This window comes from Lolium rigidum, chromosome 2 (genome assembly GCF_022539505.1).
Source record: "Lolium rigidum isolate FL_2022 chromosome 2, APGP_CSIRO_Lrig_0.1, whole genome shotgun sequence".
NCBI classification, from domain to species: Eukaryota; Viridiplantae; Streptophyta; class Magnoliopsida; order Poales; family Poaceae; genus Lolium; species Lolium rigidum.
The window spans coordinates 180,328,406-180,350,121 of record NC_061509.1 but is presented as its reverse complement, the minus strand read 5'-3'; the positions used below and the strand labels follow the sequence as shown (position 1 = coordinate 180,350,121).

General features: G+C 41.3%; 1 protein-coding gene across 1 annotated transcript; it reads left to right on the top strand.

Annotated features, from left to right (window-relative positions):
- Window positions 1-17,142: 17,142 nt before the first annotated feature.
- Window positions 17,143-21,342, top strand: LOC124687775. Its single transcript, XM_047221525.1, has 5 exons — window positions 17,143-17,240; window positions 17,311-17,458; window positions 17,561-17,683; window positions 17,768-17,852; window positions 20,950-21,342. Exons 1-5 carry the CDS (start codon window positions 17,143-17,145, stop codon window positions 21,117-21,119), a joined length of 624 nt encoding a protein of 207 aa, XP_047077481.1. The 3' UTR covers window positions 21,120-21,342.
- The last annotated feature ends 374 nt before the right edge of the window (window positions 21,343-21,716 follow it).

The window sequence follows — 21,716 nt, the reverse complement described above, 5'->3', positions numbered from 1 at the left end:
TTGAAAAATTGTTATTTGGATGTTAATCTTGCTGATAATGCTATAAAGAAACCTTTGGGGAGGATTGATAATGTTTGCATTATGGTTAACAATAACCTTGTCCCCGTTGATTTTGTTGTCTTGGATATTGAATGCAATGCATCTTATCCCATTATATTGGGAAGACCTTTTCTTCGAACTGTTGGTGCTATCATTGATATGAAGGAAGGTAATATTAAGTATCAATTTCCTCTCAAGAAAGGTATGGAACACTTCCATAGAAATAGAATGAAGTTACCTTATGATTCTATTATTAGAACAAACTATGATGTTGATGCTTCATCTCTTGATAATACTTGATTCACACTTTCCGCGCCTAGCTGAAAGGCGTTAAAGAAAAGCGCTTATGGGAGACAACCCATTATTTTACTTCTGCACTTTTGTTTTATATTTGAGTCTTGGAAGTTGTTACTACTGTAGCAACCTCTCCTTATCTTTATTTTATTGCATTGTTGTGCCAAGTAAAGTCTTTGATAGTAAAGTCAATACTAGATTTGGATTACTGCGCAGAAACAGATTTCTTACTGTCACGAAATTGAGCAGCCCCTTCTGTGGGTAATTTAGAAAAATCTGCCAATTTACGTGCGTGATACTCAGATATGTACGCAACTTTCATTCAATTTGGGCATTTTCATCTGAGCAAGTTAAGTGCCCCAGAAAAATTCGTCTTTACGGACTATTCTGTTTTGACAGATTCTGCCTTTTATTTCGCATTGCCTGTTTTGCTATGTTTGATGGATTTCTTTGTTCCATTAACTTTCAGTAGCTTTGTGCAATGTCCAGAAGTGTTAAGAATGATTACGTCACCTCTGAATATGTGAATTTTCGATTATGCACTACTAGGGCTGGAATTAAAACTCGAAACTCGCGACCTAAATGAGTAACTCGTGACTCAACTCGGCTCGACTCGAACTCGGTGTATAACGAGCCAAGCCAAGTTTCATATTTTGTCGTTAAACAAGTTCAAGCTAAACGAGTCGAGTTCACCGAACTCGCGAGTAGCTCGTTTAGCTTGGCAGAAATGAAGTTGGCCCAAGCCCACCAAAATGGGCAACTATATTTGTGGTTTCTTAACTTCGCAATCTTATTCTAATGATATATTGATCGTTGTGGTTTATATTGTTCTGGTACCATAATCCTAATGCTTGTTGTTCATCATTCATACCCAAATATTTGGGAAAATGCATTGTACATTTTACATGTTCTATTTGATAGTTTTAAACGAGCTACTCGTGAGTTACTCGCGAGCTTTGCGAGTCGAGCCGAGTTTCAAATCTGGACTCGATTGTTGAACGAGTCGAGTCGAGCTAACTCGATTGTTGACCAAGCTTTAGCGAGTCGAGCCAAGCTGGCTCGGCTCGGCTCGCATTCCAGCCCTATGCACTAACCCTCTAATGAGTTTGTTTTGAGTTTGGTGTGGAGGAAGTTTTCAAGGGTCAAGAGAGGAGGATGATACAATATGATCAAGAAGAGTGAAAGGTCTAAGCTTGGGGATGCCCCGTGGTTCATCCCCGCATATTTTAAGAAGACTCAAGCATCTAAGCTTGGGTATGCCCAAGGCATCCCTTCTTCATCGACAACTTATCAGGTCACCTCTAGTGAAACTATATTTTTATTCCGTCACATCTTATGTGCTTTACTTGGAGCGTCTGTTTGTTTTTGTTTTTGTTTTTGTTTGAATAAAATCGGATCCTAGCATTCTTTGTTTGGGAGAGAGACACGCTCCGCTGTTTCGTATGAACACATATGTTCTTAGCTTTACTTTTAATGTTCATGGCGAAGGTTGAAACTGCTTCGTTTATCATTATTATGGTTGGAAACAGAAAATGCCTCATGTGGTAATTGGTATAATGTCTTGAATAATTTGATACTTGGCAATTGTTGTGCTCATATAGATCATGTTTAAGCTCTTGCATCATGTACTTTGTACCTATTAATGAAGAACTACATAGAGCTTGTTAAAATTTGGTTTGCATGATTGGTCTCTAGAGTCTAGATATTTTCTGGTTAAGGTGTTTGAACAACAAGGAAGACGATGTAGAGTCTTATAATGCTTGCAATATGTTCTTATGTAAGTTTTGCTGTACCGTTTTATACTTGAGTTTGCTTCAAACAACCTTGCTAGCCTAGCCTTGTATTGAGAGGGATTTCTTCTCGTGCATCCAAATCCTTGAGCCAAAAACTATGCCATTTGTGTCCACCATACCTACCTACTACATGGTATTTCTCTGCCATTCCAAAGAAAATTACTTGAGTGCTACCTTTAAAATTCTATTCTTTTTCTTTGCAATATATAGCTCATGGGAAAATAGCCTTAAAAACTATTGTGGTGAAGAATATGTACTTATGTATCTTATTTCTTAATAAGTTGCTTGTTGAGCGGTAACCATGCTTCTGGGGACGCCACCAACTATTACACCTTTGTTGAATATCATGTGAGTTGCTATGCATGTTCGTCTTGTCCGAAGTAAGGGTGATTTATCATGATCAAATGGTTTGAGTATGCATATTGTTAGAGAAGAACATTGGGCCGCTAACTAAAGCCATGAATCATGGTGGAAGTTTCGAGTTTGGACAATTAATCCTCAATCTCTTATGAGAATACTATATGTTGTTGAATGCTTATGCATTAAAGAGGAGTCCATTATCTGTTGTCTATGTTGTCCCGGTATGGATGTCTAAGTTGAGAATAATCAAAAACGAGAAATCAAATGTGATCTTTCTCCTTAGACCTTTGTACAGGCGGCATAGAGGTACCCCTTTGTGACACTTGGTTGAAACATATGTTATGCAATGATATATAATCCATGTAAATCCAAGCTAATTAGGACAAGGTGCGGGCACTATTGGTAATCTATGCATGAGGGTTGCAACTTATAAGATGTCTTATACATAACACATATGATTTATTACTACGTACCGTTAAAAAAATTATTTCTATGTTTTCAAAATGAAAAGCTCTAGCACAAAAATAGTAATCCATGCTTCCCTCTGCGAAGGGCCTATCTTCTACTATATTGTTGAGTCAGTTTACCTACTTCTTTCTATCTTAGAAGCAAACACTTGTGTGAACTGTGTGCATTGATTCTTACATGTTTACCTATTGCACTTGTTATATTACTTTGTGTTGACAATTATCCATGAGATATACATGTTGAAGTTGAAAGCAACTGCTGAAACTTATATCTTCCTTTGTGTTGCTTCAAAGCTTCCTACTAAGAATTTATTGCTTTATGAGTTAACTGTTATGCAAGTCTTATTGATGCTTGTCTTGAAAGTATTATTCATGAAAAGTCTTTGTTATATGATTCAGTTGTTTATTCATTGTCTTTACCATTGCTTCGAATCGCTACATTCATCTCATATGCTTTACAATAGTATTGATCAATATTATGATAGCATGTCACTTCAGAAATTATCCTTGTTATCGTTTACCTACTCGAGGGCGAGTAGGAACAAAGCGGGGATGCTTGATACGTCTCAAACGTATCCATAATTTCTTATGTTCCATGCTACTTTTATGATGATACTCACATGTTTTATACACACTTTATGTCATTATTATGGATTTTCCGGCACTAACCTATTGACGAGATGCCGAAGAGCCGCTTGTCGTTGTTCACTGTTTTTGGTTTCGTAAATCCTACAAAGGAAATATTCTCGGAATTGGACGAAATCAACGCCCAGGGTCTTATTTTTCCACTTCCAGAAGACCGAAGGGATTACGAAGTGGGGCGACGGGGCGCCGACACCACAGGGCCGCGCGGCCTGGGTGGGGCCCGCGCCGCCCTGTGGTGTGGGGCCCCCGCGCCGCCTCCAACTTCGCCCTTCCGCCTACTTAAAGCCTTCGTCGTGAAAACCCCAGTACCGAGAGCCACGATACGGAAAACCTTCCAGAGACGCCGCCGCCAATCCCATCCCGGGGGATTCAGGAGATCGCCTCCGGCACCCTGCCGGAGAGGGAAATCATCTCCCGTAGGACTCTTCATCACCATGATCGCCTCCAGATTGATGTGTGAGTAGTTCACCCCTGGACTATGGGTCCATAGCAGTAGCTAGATGGTTGTCTTCTCCTCATTGCGCTGTCATGTTAGATCTTGTGAGCTGCCTATCATGATCAAGATCGTCTATTTGTAATGTTACATGTTGTGTTTGTTGGGATCCGATGAATATGGAATACTATGTCAAGTTGATTATCAATATATCATATATGTTGTTTATGTTCTTGCATGCTCTCCGTTGCTAGTAGAGGCTCTGGCCAAGTTGATACTTGTAACTCCAAGAGGGAGTATTTATGCTCGATAGTGGGTTCATGCCTCCACCGAATCCGGGACAAGTGACGTAAAGTTCTAAGGTTGTGGATGTGTCTGTTGCCACTAGGGATAAAACATCCATGCTTTGTCTAAGGATATTTGTGTTGATTACATTACGCACCATACTTAATGCAATTGTCTCGTTGTTTGCAACTTAATACTCGGAAGGGGTTCGGATGATAACCTCGAAGGTGGACTTTTTAGGCATAGATGCATGCCGGATAGAGGTCTATGTACTTTGTCGTAATGCCCCGATTAAATCTCATAGTAGTCATCGTGATATGTATGTGCACCGTTATGCCCTCTCTATTTGTCAATTGCCCAACCGTAATTTGTTCACCCAACATGCCATTTATCTTATGGGAGAGACACCACTAGTGAACCGTGGACCCCGGTCCATTCTTTACATCTGAAATACAATCTACCGCAAACTCGTTCTTTATCGTTCTTCGCAAACAAACATCATCTTCCACACTATACATTCAATCCTTTGTTTACGAAGAAGCCGGTGAGATTGACAACCTCACTGTTACGTTGGGGCAAAGTACTTTGATTGTGTTGTGCAGGTTCCACGTTGGTGCCGGAATCCCTGGTGTTGCGTTGCACTACACTCCGTCACCAACAACCTTCACGTGTTCCTTGACTCCTACTGGTTCGATAACCTTGGTTTCTTACTGAGGGAAAACTTGCTGCTATACGCATCACACCTTCCTCTTGGGGTTCCCAACGGACGTGTGTCTTGCACGCCATCAGTGACCCAGCGTACCACTGCATGGTGTAGTACACAAGTCGTTGACATAACACAAGTGAAACACCGTTCCACTCATATTACATCCCTCAGAGTGGTACAACAGCAACATATGCGAGTCCAAGGTATGTCTATAGAGGTACACACGAACTGTTTACATAAGATCAACACAGACCTCCTACTTTACAAGTGAGGTAAAACTTCAAATAAAGCTCCAGAAGAACGACTCGTAGTCTATCTTATTGCTAACTCAAGCTTATGAGCTACTTGGCTTGCTATGGAAATCTAGCTACTTAGGTGCTAGGATTAGGGAAAGGTTTCCTTTTATTACTAGTCTAGGTTTCCATTATAGCTGATGCAGAAGTTGACTCCATTGACTTCTTTGACTGGATTCTTCATCTTGTTGTAGTTGCCTCCTTTGTCTTCGAGTTCCACGGTAGTTTCTCCTTCGGTGCCTTGATCTAAGAAGGGGTTCAAATGGGAGGGAATGAGTACGAGCGTACTCAGCAAGTTCATATTAGGAAATAGGTGTATCATGCACTAGCTACAGCCATAGACCAGAAAGTCATAGGCCAATGCAAGTTTTCATAAACATTCTTCAAAAGGTTTATTTTATTCTGAAAACTATGCCCGTCAGTCTTCACAGGTTGACCAGAACTTCATGGAGTTCCTTTCCTGCCGCGTTCGTAGTTCCCTTCCCGGAACAAGGAGTGACAGCCACAATTTGATACACTCTGCAGAGGTGCGTTACTTTTCCCATAAGAGAGCTTATCCTTGATACCAACCAGGTGTACTTTCCCGTCCACACTTCCTTGGTGTGGGGCTAGGTGTAAGATCCAAGACAATCACTGCCTTCTCCGCGACCCTGCAAACCCACCCTTTTGTCCAACCGTACACCCCTAGTAGACATCTCCCGATCATACGGCTTTACTCACGGTGTACTTTGGACAATCCATCATAGACCGTAGAGCCCGTCATCCACACGGATGGAGATTTAAAAGGCCATCTCAACCTACTGGCAGTGCCTCCAAGACTCCCGCAGCTCTACCAGTCCGTTGGCGTGCAGGGAGGGAAAAGATACAACTGACTTCCCCGCAGCCATTATAGATCTTATGGTTAACGCGATATGTACGGCGCTAGAATCACCGGACGGCATTGGTACTTAGTCCTAGATGAATAGTACCCGTGCAATGGAACCTCCACCAATCAACACATACCATGGTTCCATTGCCCACCACATAGTCATATTCATAATTGTAAAATAATACTTTGCTTTTCAATGCAAGAGTGATAAGTATAGTACTTTGCCTATAATTTGATAAAAATAATCAAATGACATGAGCAAGCGATGAACTTGCCTTTCTTGACTGCAAGATTATGCAGGCAAAAGCTTCGATATGTGAGAACTCCAAATTCTGAAATACCATCATTGTCTGGTAAGGACAATGTTAAAAGAACTGGCAAAGATGCTATAATGCATAGTATGAGATGCAATCGTCCCGAGCGTAACCTAACCTCGATGATTTAGGATGGATGAGTTGTAAAGATTTCTTTAGGGTGTGTTGCACGTTTAGGATGGTTCTCAAACAAGGTTCTTATTAGGGTTTGGTTATATTAGCATTATAACCAAGTGATATAAGACATCATAACAATCATACACACAAAGGATTAGTGGTTGCATAACAATACAAGAATAGTTGTCAGTTTTAAGTTCTACGGGACATGGTTGATGATTACTTATCCTATACTTCAAAAGAATAACTTTTGAAGAACATGTTGATTAAGAAATAATAAGTATTTCAAATAAGAACTATGGGTTTTGATGGTTTCATTGACATCTGTACTTAGAAAGAATAACTTTTGAAGAACATGTTCTATTAGAACAAGAACAACTATACATAGGAGCTATGGGCTTCTAGAGTTTACTATTGGATTCATTTAGTTTCACTAATAGGAACTAGTTGGTTCATAACTTGGAATGGATTTCTATATAGCAAGTATTGGTAGGTTTATTGTTATGGTTTCTTCTAAGCATCATATCAAAGGATGGTTATCAAGATGGTTCCATAAGTTAGCTATTAGGGTTTACTGTGGTTTCACATTTACTTAACTAAGTAATCTCTAATGGTTGCCAAGCTAAGTGGTTTTTTACTTTTTAAGTAAGGTTTAGTGGGATATGAGCATGTTATGTGCATTACTATACAAAATTGGTGTTAGGGTTCATCACTAGGATTCTACTAGGATATGATACTTGAGATTGACTCAATAGTGGTATACTAAGAATAATGGTTAATGGTGTTATACGAGAGTAACAATCTAGGGTTTGCACTTATGGGGCACTAGTGGATCATGAGTATGCATTCATTGGTTAATTATCAAGGTTTTACATGTAAAGTGAAATTCACATGATCACATGTGCTAAACCACTAGGGTTTTAGAGTTGAAACTTAATGTGGAATGATCACATAAAATAATGGGTTCAAGGTCTTACTTATATTAGAACTAGGGTTTCTAATTATGGTACAACTCTTGAAATGATAATTGGTAATAGAGGTGTGGTTACTAATTACTTTGAAACAAAATTAGTAATGGTTTGCATTTTATTAATTTTTCACAAGACTAAATAATTAGGGTAACTCCTATTTAGGTTTAATTAAAAGCTAGGTTTAACAATGGTTATTAAGTTTTAAAATAATTAACTTGTGAACTAAAGATGTTTAAGTAAACAAGTTTTGAATTACCAAAATAATATTAGCCTTTAGTATTTTCTTGATTTATTATCATTTAAAGAAAAATAGAAAATAGCAATTTGCAAATTATGGTTTATGAATTATTACTCATATTTAAGTTAATGAAATATGATAAATAAAACTAATCTTAATAATTTATTTAGTTACTGAATAACTAATGTTTAGTTTTGAACTTAACTAATTTATTGAATTCAAATTGTGTTTTAAATAAATAGAAAGGCATAATTAACAAAGTTAAAAATAAGTGAATTTTTATTTTGACACACATTTTTATTTTATATTTTATTTGGATATAGTTTATTTTTGTGAGCATTTTGATATATCATTTATATTTTTCTGAGCTAAAATGAATTTTATATGATTTTGCAAAGCTTCAGCTATTTACTGGTTTTTAAAATTAATGGAAAACACTAAATGTACCGGTTTGTTTCTACCCACAGAGACAGACATGTGGGGTCGTTGACTGGGTCAGCTGCCACGATGGCAACGACCAGTCAACAGCGACCAGTGGCCCCCACACGCCACGTCGACTTCGCCGGAGACGCGGGTGAGCGACGACGATGGCGTTCTGGCCACCCCGCGAGTACGCGGAGTATACCAAACGAATCGCCTCGCCATACTGAGCATGATAGTGGTGACGCCGCCACGAAAAGGTCACCGGAGCTAACTCCGGCGAGTGTCTCCGTGGCGGTGCACGCCGGTATGATCTCGAAATCGAGCTACAAGCGATGTCGAGAAGGATTGGAGGGTGCTAGAGGTGCGCAATCTCACCAGGAAGCGATTGGAGTGGTCGATGGTGTCGATGGTCGACTAGAGCTGGCCCTATTTCGTCATTCCCGGCGATGGCCGGAGAAAGGGAACACAGAAATTGGTGTCGCTCCGAGCTCCCCTTCTCGATTCCTTTCGCCAGGAGGATCTACGGCGTCAGGCGCATCCAACGAGCTACTGCACGGAGCTTGGGGTGGTCTCCTTCGTCGAATTCGTCCTCGACTCCGGCGGCAGTGCTGAGATGATGCTGAGAGTTTGGGAGAACTAGAGAGGGATTGGAAGGGTGGCGAAGAACAAGGACTATACGGCGATGCCACAGGGGTATTTATAGAGCTAGGGAAGCTCTCTAGCGGCGGCATGGCGACGGAGACGGCCGGGATGTGGCGGTGTGTGTGGTGCACTATTTGGGCACGAATCGGAACGCACTGAAGATAAGACAGACGCGAGATCGACAGGGTGCAGTTCTGGAGGGTTTGGCGACGTCCGGGCCGAGGTTATCAGCGATGAGGACGTGGCCAGGGCTCTTCTCTGCGTTGTCGTCCCCGGAGAGGAAGACGACGACGCCTCCCTTCTTTCCTTAACACGATGCGTTACGGCGGGTTGGGCTGGCTTCCTTCGTGGGCTGGGCTAGCAACGTGGGCTGCGGTGGCCTGCTTCGGCTGCTAAGCAAGGTAAGGCTTTCCCTCTCTTTTCTTTTTTAAATTTCTATTTTGAATTTTCTATTTGAATTCAAATTGACTTATGTTTTGTTTTTGCAGGTTCTAAATATTTGAGTATCAAAACAATTTGATAATGCTACCTACTGTATTGTTTTGTTTATAAACAACCATTTTATAATTGATTAATTTTGGGTTCTTATGAGGCACAAGTTAAAATTCAAATTGATAAGATTTTAGGGTTCATCTCAACTCCTATTTAATTTAGGAATCATATCTGTCTAAATAATTTGAATTATATAACAAGTGCATAATGAACACATGATTAGGTTTTGATAGTACTTATCATTTGGATTGTTCACACATATTTTCATTATGGCTAAAGTTTAAAATGGATGGTAATGAGAATGGGATTGGCTCATGATTTTATGTGGAGAATTGTTTCTAAGGGTTTAAGCAAAGTGGTTGGATATGAAAGTGGAATTGGTTATTGGTTTCACTCTACTCACCAAATGGAATTTAATCTTTAGGTATATATGGCTTGGTTTTATACTTGTGATCCATGATACACAAGTTAGGACATGTTATTTTATGTGGGATGTATCCCATGTGAAAAGGTTTAGGGTTTTGGTAATGCTCACTAGTTGAAGTATAAATAGGCATGAGGCATGGCAGGGTTCTACTTATAATCCAAAGGGATACTTGGATTGGTATTTAAATGTGGTCTAGGGTTTTAGTAGTGATCACCAATGTGATACACCACTAGGTTTAGGGTGTGAGCAATAGTTAGGTTATGTTTAATTGGCTAGGATTATTCCTCTACACAAGGCATGAGGATTGGTCTGGGGTTAACTACTAGTGATATACTTAATATTTTATGTGATAGATGAGATCTAGTGATCATATGATTTAACTTATCATCTATATCCACAAGTTATGATTATGCATTAGACAAGATCCACTCGTTCCTCACTAATCCATCTTTAATATTCCTCTCATCACACTCATCCTAGATTCTTAGGGTTTATAATTAATACCAAGTTGTGATGATTATGGAATTGGTTTCCTAAGGTATTGCTATTGGAATAGGGTTCTTACCTCCAAGATCAAATATTGACTTGAACAACTAGGATTAGTACTGCCCTAATATTCTTGTATGAACATGACTATGGTTAGTATTATAACTTCTCTCACTTCTCAATATCTTGGAATATCCTAAGATCCTACTCAAGAGATGATGATATGATCCTCTAAATATATGGTTTGCCTAGGAATTCTACCTTGGTATCTTCTGTAGCTTGTTCTTCAGAAAATCTGATAAACCTGCATCTTGTGGTATGCCTCCACCTCCTAGCTTCTTCATCTTGATCCTAGCTAATTCACATGGAGTGGCTCTATGTGTTTGTTCCCATGTATCATGGTACTTGATGAGCAAATGGATGAAGGGTGTGGCCCTATTTATAGGCTTGGGCAAGCTCTAGTATCATGACACATAGGTGGTGACTCTTGATTTGGTTTGATGAGTAAGGTGCTTGGTTGTCATGCCCTTATCCATAGCAATCCTTTGAGCATGAGGTGGCATAGCTTGGAAAGCAAGTCATGTAGATATTTTCCTCCTATGTGGCAAGATCATTATCCTCTCATATGATTTATTTTTGGATAGCCAAGTGGCATTTGTTACTAAATATCTTATGGAGAGTTGTATTATTGTGGAGGAGTCACTATATCATATTTGATTGGAGTTATATTATAATGTTGATCAAAAAGTCAAAGTTGAAGGTTATTCCTCAAATCTGGATAGTTGGTGTTTGATTTCACCAAGGCATGGTCATATGAGTTTCAAAATACTCATAGTTAGTTTTATTCAAATAGTTTGAACTATAATTCGTAATGTAAATGGATTTAGTTTATGATATTCCATGTATTTAATAAGTTATGATTTAAATAAGAATGTGTGGCTTTTATGCACTTTAGACCCTGTGGTTTACCTTATTTGGTAATAAGTTTAGAAATGAATTAAATTACACACAAAGGTAGTTGCTAACTTTTAAGTGTTAATAAGTTAGGGTTTGATCTTAAAGAATGTGTTGTTGAAATCTAATTCCATTTGATCTAATCCATAGATCAAATCATCTCTACCCAAAATAAGGTTTTAGCAAAGATCACAGTGAAGTTTATAGCGCTTAACTTGATGATCTACTTCAATTCCAGCAAGTCAAGTGAAACTTCGATTCATCGTGGTAAGTTTTATTTGAAAGCGCGAAAATACCCCGGATTTTCTATGCATGAATGCAATGCACACTTTGGTCTTCTCTCATTTTGTTGCCTCTAAACCTGGGATATTACAAATTTGTTCTCCCTTTCCCTCTATTTCCTATTCCTCATCACACATTGCACATCCTTGAGCAAATTTGAGGAAAGTTTAGGGTTAGGGTTAGGGTTTGTAAGTCCTCATGCCATTAGAGTGTCTCACAGCACTATGCACATATTCCACTCTATTGCTATAGTCTATGTTCAATTTTATGAATTTTTGCATGATTTTGTGGTAGAAATTCTGGACAACACCTCACAATTCGACATACCCAGTCATACGCCCGGTCAACCGGCCTCTCAACCGGCCGGCCCGGCGTGCCGCCCGGTCAACCGGATTGGCAACCGGCTCGTCCGGTCTGTCGTCCGGTTGGACCGGCCTGTGCGCCGGATAGCCCAGTTCTTCGCATAATCTCATCGAAACACTTGGATATATGCTATGCTCTTTGGCTTCCCTATTTACTGATGACATGTACACTTACCCCACTGCTATCCTCGCTCTATTTTCTCATTCACAGATAGTTGGAGTGGTGAAGAACGTGGCGCTCTTGCCAAGAGAGGAAGGCCTACGGTGCCTCCACCCCGCCGTTCTAGCGGCCGCATGCCCTCTACAGCACCTCAGACTACTGACACTGGCAGCTCCGCTGGGGGAAGAAGCAAGACAGGTGGCGGTAAGAGGAAGGACAAGCACGCAGCCCAAGAGGATGATGAAATAGTGCCAGACTATAATGTGGGAGCAGCACATCTTGGTGATTGGCAGAGTGTGAGGAAGGAGAATCCGTATCACTTTGAGAAACGGACTTACACTGGTGGGGACAGGTTCTTCTGGACCAAGACTCAAGCAAGCATATGGCAAGATTTCTATGACACTCGAGAGTGTATGAAGAATGGTGCCGTTGTGATGCCCAAGGCCATCAACACTGAAGAGCTTGCCTTGCATGAATCCACAAAGTACCGCTTTGTGGTTGATACCTTGAAGGGTTTGGGACTATATGATCTCGTGTGTCTGAAGCCCGATGATGACCAAAGAGAAGGCACCTATTGTCCCCTTCTTGTCCGTCAATTCCATTGCACCGTCTTCTTCCATGATGATGAGGACCGCACTATGACTTGGATGACTGGCAAGAAAAAGTACTCATGCACCTATACTCAGTTCTGTGCAACCATGGGTTTTGGTGGTGGCCTTGCTCAAGGGTTCAAGATTCATTCTCGACCTAGGCTCGTTAAAGGTGACATCTCCTTTTGCTATCCCCCGAACCCTACAGCTGGGCCTCCCACTATCTCTGGGATGTACTACTCTTATCTTGTACTTGCCAAGATGTTTCGTGAGAGTCTCATCAGCAAGTCAGGTGACTCCAGCGAAGTCAGGAACTACCACCTGAATCTCATGTACTATTGCCATCCTGACAACATAAGGAAAATTGATGGCTGTGATCTCATTCACTGTGAACTGAAGCGTTCTATTCTGGGCAGCATGACTCCCAACTATGCTCAGTATGTTCAGCGGCTCATCAACCACATAGTACCTCCTCCCAACAACACACTAGATCAAAGGATCATCATGGAACCATTCAAGTTCCCCATTCAGGACACTCGTCCGGAAGTCCCTGCCATGATGCCTTCTGAGCGTCGTTCCAAGGAACGCCATGATCATGCAGCTAGCTCCAGCTACTCTCGGCGCCCCAAGCGCGGTGCCGCTCGCTTCTTCTCCAAGCATGTGGCAGATGTGCAAGAATACCAATGATGTTGCACATCATAGTCTTGCTTTGAACCAGGAGACACGGAGGCGTGATGAATGAGTTCATGGCTGGAAGGAATGTCCATGTTCCTCCTTCTGGCCCTGAGATGGAGCATGTGGTTGCACCTGCTTGGGAGATACCTCCCATTACTGATGAGATGTTCCAGAACTTCGACCTCTCCATGTATGCTCATGGTGGCCTTCCTCCTAGGACTGCTCGTGCCCCTGCTGCTGATGATGCTGATGAGGATGAAGGTGCTGAGGATGCGGATGAGGATGAGGATGATGATGGCGAGGGCTCATATTCCTCTGGTCATGAGTTCTACTGATGGGAGCGCTAGCATCTCTCCTCTTCTCTTCGCCTTTTTGGTGTTCCGATGCCAAAGGGGGAGAAGAGAGTAGAGTCTAGGACCACGGGGTTCTTTGGTTGTCACAAGCCATGGGTGTTGCTTTATTTGATTCTTATATGGCTTGTGCTTATTTGCTTTGCTTTCTCAAGAACCATTTGCTACTTTGAATAATTCGTGTATGGACAACTATTTGTATGCTTAATCACTCTATTAGGATGATCATGCTTTATGCTTATATATCTTGATATACTTGTCCATACCATGCTTGTTTCCTAAAGATATTGGGGGAGCTTCTCATATTTCACAAATGGTGCACTTTGCATTCAAACGCAAATTCTCCAAGTGAACACATTATGAGGGAGCTATCGTAATATCTTATATGGAATCAAGGTTTAGAGCTTATCATAATATCTATATGTGACTCTAGCTCAGTTTGTCATCGTATACCAAAAATGGGAGATTGTAAGGGTATTTTACCCTTATCCATTATTTTGGTAACAATGACACCGTGCTAGAGTTTTTGGCCTAATACATGTTTGTAAGGATAATCCCAGGTATTAGCCAAAGAGGCATAAATGGTGTATCAAAGGAACAAGAAGGCTAAAGGAGACCCCCCACTTCAACAACAATCAAAAAGGGGTCTACGAGCGAGAATCCGGTCAGAGGCCCGGTTGGACCGGACCGTGCGCCGGCTTGCTCCGGCCTGCCGCCCGGTCGACCGGGCGCACGGCCGGGCGCTCCGGCGCCGACCGGCTCCTGCGCTGACGCTAACCGGGTGACCTACTGGAAGACACAAAGTGCCCCCGGTCGGGGTCCGGTCTGCCGCCCGGTTTGGGCCGGCGGGTCCGGTCCCTGGCCCGGTCTGACCGGGCTCTCGGACCGAGCGCCCGGCGCCAACCGAGGCTCTGCGGCCGGCTGCAACCGGAGGGAGTATCGCGCGACATTTCGAGGGTCCGGTCGTGGTCCGGCCTGCCGCCCGGTTTGGACCGGCGGGTCCGGTCCCTGGTCCGGTCCGACCGACCCCTGCACCGGACACTCTGGTCTGTGGTCCGGTTGACCGGGATTCTCGGGAGAAAGCTGATGTGTCAAGTGAGCAACGGCCATATTTCAAGTGACACTATAAATAGCCCTTCTCCTACCTCTGAATTGTTAGGCACTACACTACAAGCTGTTCTTGAGCTCTCTCTCTCTCATACTCCATTGCTAGAAATACCAAAAGCCTCAGATCTCTCTCCTCCTCCACCCAAACTCAAATCCCTCCGGGGAAACGACAGAGGATGACCCGATCTACTGTTCTACCAAGCCAAATCTCATTCCCCCTTGTATTCATCAAGAAGCTTGCTCTCTAGGGTTCCTTGGAAACCCTAGGTGGGCAAGAGTGGTCCGAAGCATCCGGGCCGTGGATTTGCTCCTGACAAGATTGCGAAGGTTTGGAGGCTACCTCAAAGTCTACCACAAGTGAGTGAGCTATTCCTTCGTGGGATAGGCTCCGGAGAATAGGGTGAGCCTTCGTGGCGTGGGGAATCCTTCGTGGGACCTCCACCCATCCAAACGTGACGTACCTTCTTGCAAAGGATGGGAACACGGGAATACATCATCGTCTCCGCGTGCTATCGGTTATCTCTAACCGAACTCCTTACTTGTGATTTAACTGCCCGTGAGAGCCTTCGTGCTCGAGTTACTTGTATCCTCATATAGGTTGTTTCACCTAGTTTGCATTAGGCTCACCTTTATATTCCGCAAAGCCTAATATTGCAAAGAAAGAATTAAAATCTGTAGAAACCTATTCAACCCCCCCCCCCCCTCTAGGTTGACCATCTCTGAACTTTCAGTCTTACAATGCATGCTAAAGTGCTGTAAAAAACTAATGCCAACCCCAGCCATGTTATGAAACTTATCTAATACTTACTTTCTCAGTTTCTCATTTTTGAAAAACATAGAGAACGGATTTATTGTGTGATATTGTGACTTAAATATGAATAGGTAAGTTTCATCTCAATATATACATGTATTTTATAAAAGATTTCACGCAACTTATAATATATTTTACCCAGATATAGGAAGTTTGTGCATGAAGGGTTATATTTTTTATGTTGGCATGATCCCAAAAGAAAGTTTGTGAATTGTCTCAGGTTTACTGAAAACCCGGGGACTCAACACTTTTAGACTTGCTAATGATAAAGAAGAAATACTTCTTTCCATATGGTTCTTTCTCAATTAAAGATGGATAAGTGGCTAGGTGATGCTACGTTCCGTAAATAATATCGTGCTTGTACAGTATTGTACGTCACAAAGGCGATACGGTCACAATGGTGTTGGAAAATTCTCAACCAAATATGATGTCTACAAGTCCCAAGCTAGCATCATGGAATGCTTTGCTTCAACGTCTAGTTTTGGTCCAATTGACGTAAGGATGTGATGAGTTCCGCTGGAACCTACACCAGAGTGGTAAGCTCTTTGTGAATTCAATATAAAAAGTATTAATCGAGTCTCAGCCTCTCAGGTGACGATTGATAATGACAACAAAATTTGGAAAATAAAGATCCCGCTGAAGACTAATGTTTTTGCGTGGTATCTTCGTAGAGGGGCAATCCTTATACTAAAGAAAAACTTGTAAAACACAATTAACTTGAAATTAAAAAAAATCGTTTATCATTATGATAAGACTATCAAACACTTATTCTTCGATTGCAATTTACTAGATTCATATGGTTAGTCATCCAAACAGTTAGTACCTTGTACTCACCATGTGGTTTTGCTAATATATCCGGCAATTATCTAAATGGTGTGGATCATACGTTTAAAATATTTATTAGGGTGGAGGCTTTGCCATTATTTGGTTGTTATGGCTATGTAGAAATGATAAAGTTTTTAATGATAATTTTTTTTCTCTAATGGAAGTTATCAATTAGTCTACGGCTATGCTTTGTTCATGGACATCTCTACGGCGTGTGAAGAAGCACAACCTATTTATAAAGATGTCTACATAATTGAAAGACACGGTGGGAGATATTTTATCCAACATAGATGGCATTGTAACCTACATCCTCCATAATCCATAGTCATAGGCACCTATGTTGTTTCTGAGACAATTACTTGTATTGCATCTTTTTTCTGTTCATACAATTGGATTGGAGCGGCTATATATATATCTCAGTTATGCAGAGGGCAGATGTAGTTGCTTAAAACTTTTATAAGTAATAAGTGCATTTTACCCAAAAAAATGAACTCATGATAAAAAAAATCTTTGGAACTACTACATGAAAAATAAATTATAGGGATTTTCTAGTATAATTTTCAGTCCAACCAAACAGCTCTACAGGAAAAAAGTCGAGGGCTAGAATATATCTTCCAAAATTCAACCGAAACTTCTTTTGAACAACGACACTAGTTCAGTACACCAAAAGAAAACTGACGACTCCGTCGCCTCACTGCCTCCCGGTTGCCGTCGCAGAGTGCTCCGCCTGCGAATGTTATCGCCGTCGCCTCCACTCTCCTCACTATGCCGCCGCCGCCGCAGGATGTGCTTCCTCCTGAGCATCCTCTTCCTGCTGTCCTCCGCGTGCAGGTGTGCCTCCTTCGCTGCCTCCATCACCAGGTATTCTGTGTTAACAGCTCCACCGTCTGACCCACTGCAGCAGCCTGGAGGAGGAGGCGAAGGCCCTTAGAGTCGGGAACGAGCTGGTGGGAGAGACTATGCCGCTTCGCCGCGGCCGGAGGTTCTACAGGCTCGCCGGCCTGCGGCCGCCCGCGTGGTACGAAATCAAGATCTCCTACCCGACCTCCGTACGATCTGGCCCTTCCCGTTGGATATGAAAAAACAAGGATCCTTTGCTTCACCAGTGAGTTACAGCTTCTGGTTCTTGAAGGAATTGCTTGTGCTTGTAGATACCATCCAGCTTTTCGATTCGGATCGTGAACGATCCTCATGCTGTGGAGGAATGGGGGAGTAAGAACAGGAGGTTGTTGAACACGGAGAAGATGATTTTCAAGGCTGAGAGCACCAAGCCGGTTGGTATTCCGTAACTCTTTAACTACATTTGTTGTTTGGCTGCAATGGTAACTTTACAATGGCTGTTTGTGATTGAATTTTAGGTGTATGTTCTTGTCACGGTGGAGCCTGAGGGCGTGGTTGCAAAACCAAATGTTCCAGAGAGAGAGCTTGCCCTGTTCAATATTGGTATGCTACTGCTATTTCTTTACACTCATTTTCCCATTTTAGTGATATTCACAACTGATTATCCATTGGTATGCTAGTAGTGTTTTCATATCAGATTTGTCTAACTAGGACAGAAACTTTAGTAACTGTAATGATCATTAGGCTTATTTGGTCAGTAGTTTGGTCATTTTAGTGCAATCCCATAGAATGAATCTTCGTTTTCAGCAATATCATGTATTTTAAAATCTTGCTGCTCACTGATCAGTGCTCAATGATGTCGATTCCAGTTTGACTAGGAAGAAAAGGTTGATCCTAATATTATTGATGCATTGCTTGAAATTTGGAGAACATCGTTCTTACACAACAAAATAATTTACCAATTTCTACTAGCTAGCCTAAGAATTCCACGGGTCCTTTCTGCTCTAATCAGATAAAGGGGGGTCAGGACCTGCTAAGCTCCTACTCTTTCATTTTTACAGTCTGGTCCCTCTAATTACTATAGAAAGGAACCCAATCAAGAATACGAACCGTAAAAGAAAACACCTACTAAACCAATCACATGAATACCAGTTACAGTACCCATCTGCCAAAGGGGAATTCTTCCGGTAGTATCGGCCATTTTCCGTACTTTCCTCCACATTTCATCAAGTGGTCATCATGTTTGAGACAAAAAATAGTCATGGATAGTTATAAAGACGGTATCCTTCCAAATGAGATTAAGAGAATTCTTATTACTCTCCTTCTTTCTCTCAATCGAAAAATTGATTGGAAATTTGCACGATCAATTGTATGGCTGAAGAAGATGATCTGCAGCCAGAAATTTTAAATTCTATGGACATAAGCCACCTAAAGTAACCACTACCAGTGAAAATAAATAACATTACTCAATAACCTAATAGGCCAGCAGTTACTATCAGAATCTCCAGTATTAACTTTTTTCCTTGGTATGCAGTCTATCTTTTGTTCATTGGGTTAGTCTAGTACTACTGACTTCTTTTTTAGTGTAAGTGGTAGTGAGCTGTGTGTTGCCGTAAGTTTAGTACGGGCCTCTGCTATTTGCTTATAAGAAAATGGACTGGCTTTCTTTTGTATCTTCTATTCATTATTTTTTTCCGGTTGCCGTGACTGTTAGATCTAATGAATTTTGTGACATATAATTTGCATTGGTACAGATCGAATCGTAAAACATTATGCTTCATTGATAAACAATCATAACTGATGGGTTTCTCCATTTCGTCGTATCAAAGATAGGGGATACCTGAACCTGTGTTCTACGAAGCACCGATACGGCAACACGGATACGGCGATACGGAGATGGCGATACGGGATACAGCGATTTCAAAAAACAGCGAAACGGCGATACGGCGAGTATATGTATAAAAGCAAAAATATAACAGATCAAAAATAAAAAAATCATAATAAAGTAAATACATGAGATGGGATAGAAGAACTGCCACATTTTCTGCCTTTTCTTGATGACTGAGTCTGAATGATCACCATTCACCAATTCACCACTGCCCTCAATCCTCGTGGTACTTGCAAAATAAATCATATGGATGAGTATGCTAGTTATAGAATTTGAGACAACACATAACGGTAAAGGTGGCTTTGTGGCTTGTTACCTTAAATGTTAAATGCATCCCAGCCTCCAAATCCAAATCTCAGCCAGCCATAAATGTATAGACCAAAGAGTGCAAAAGTCTACTAAGATTACATCGTAAATAAATAGGGAGATACAAAGTACCAGCGTTACACAGGCCATAATTCAGTCAAATGACAAACGGTGCAGGAATGAGAAGTGTTCATTACATAACATAACAATAACACCTATTAAATAGACCCAAGCTCAAGAGAGATCATCGAGCATCCGCGCCTCCAATTCTGGTTCATCAAGAGAAAGATCAGCACCTTCAAGCATGCCAACACCAGTGAAGCTCTCAACCCCATCTCCACCAACATCCCACATATGGCTTGGCCCACTCTCATATTCAGCAAGAAGAAGACGCAGGCTGACCAAGTAGCTTCAATGCTATTTTTTTTAGAAGCTTTGTGCTTCCTCCATGATTGCCCCACCATTGCTTTGGTTCAAAATCTTGTCTGTCTTCAATTGAATCTGCATACATGAAGTCATTTGACATGAGGGAAAAATCTGCAGGTTCACCATTGCTTTTTTGACTGTTTTGTAGTCCTCATTGTCCGGAAAGAACTTCCGCCAAACACTTGTTTCTCATATCAAGAATTTCTTTATCATCATTGGGAGCAACACGGCCTCGCACTGCCCCAATCAAACTTTGAGTATAGTACCTATTTTAACATAGCAAAAAAAAAAATCAGTAGCCTTTTCAAAGTGAGATCTTCAAAACTGACAAACAAAATCATATACTATTTACCTAGGATTGCATGAGTGAGCCAAGCAATGGAGTGGGGTATTACTCTTGGTCCAACGTAATAGAAGTATCTTCTTAATAACGATATAGAGGGCACAATCTTCATTCGGCCCCTTCCCTTCATGACGATAAATAGGAATTTTCACCTATGAGCATGAGAACAACAATGATCAGCAAGCAATATACATAAATAATGACCAAATGATAATGTAGAAAAGCTACAAATAGTCAATACCACTCACCTTGTCGTCCCACATCCCATATATCAAATGGAGACATGGCTTCTCCGTGTCAGCCAACCTTATCATTGAGTAAATGGGTAGCATGAAGGATACAATATATTCAAGTTTATCCCACCACACATCACTGAGTATCAGAGTATCGCAGCCTTTTTATACGCAAGTACGTCAACATCTGCCATATCGGTGCTTCAGAGCCTGTGTTCATTTGGAGAATGATATTTCATTGGCTATAGATAAAATTAAGGATGATCTTGATAATATTGGGCCTTGTAGATCTCTTGTGTTTCTGAGTTATGAATTTCCACAGAAGCTTCCCTAATTTTTTTTCCAGAGAAGCAGTACTGAATCTTAAATATCTGAACAGGTTCTTTCACATTGTACTATAGCTATCATCGCGTTGGATAGTGCATCAATTCAATAAATATCATTGCAAACACTAAAACAATGTGTCTAATCCAAAATGTGTTGTTTTTTTCCATCATTGTGCAGTTTGTGACGAACTTGTGCTTGGTATCCCGCATTTTGCCTGGTGGATTGGAATTGCAGCACTTCTCTGCATTGTGTTGGCATCAGTTGCACCTTATTTCCTCCCGATGCACAAGCTACTTATCTATGAACCTGCACAGAGTAGCGATGTTGATGCAGCTAAGCTTTCGTGATAGACTGAGACGTGATGCCTGAATGTTCAGTTTCACATAGCAGGCTTCATCAACATATACCTTACTCTTTTTTGTTTCTGTCTTTTTGCTTTCTATTAGTTGCAGACTGCAGTTGTACAAGCATCTCATGGTCATTATGACTGTAACCTAGAGTTCGAAGCGAGATGCATCATTTCAATTTTGTACGGTTACCTCATCAATGAAATTAATTTAGGTTATGATAGATATCAAGGTTCTGGCGCTGGGGATTTTGCCACTCCATGTCTCCATGTGGCAAAACCACAAGTTTCCTATGAATTTAGATGCCATTTCCCGCATGTCCATGTTGATGCTAATATTGTGACATTAGCAATCACGACACCATCTTGACTAGCACGATGATGCTAATCTTGTGACATTGGAATCACGACCCCGTCTTGACTGAAGATCTCTTGGGGGTGGGGGGTGGGATCTTGTTTGAAGATATACCTTGGGAAACAATAACTGGCAACTACTTCCTCCTTTTCAAATTATCCTGTGGGGGTTTAGGGTTTAGATTCAGTCAAAAGCAAATTTGTATAGTTTAACCATGTCTGCCGAGGAGCTCGTCATCATTGT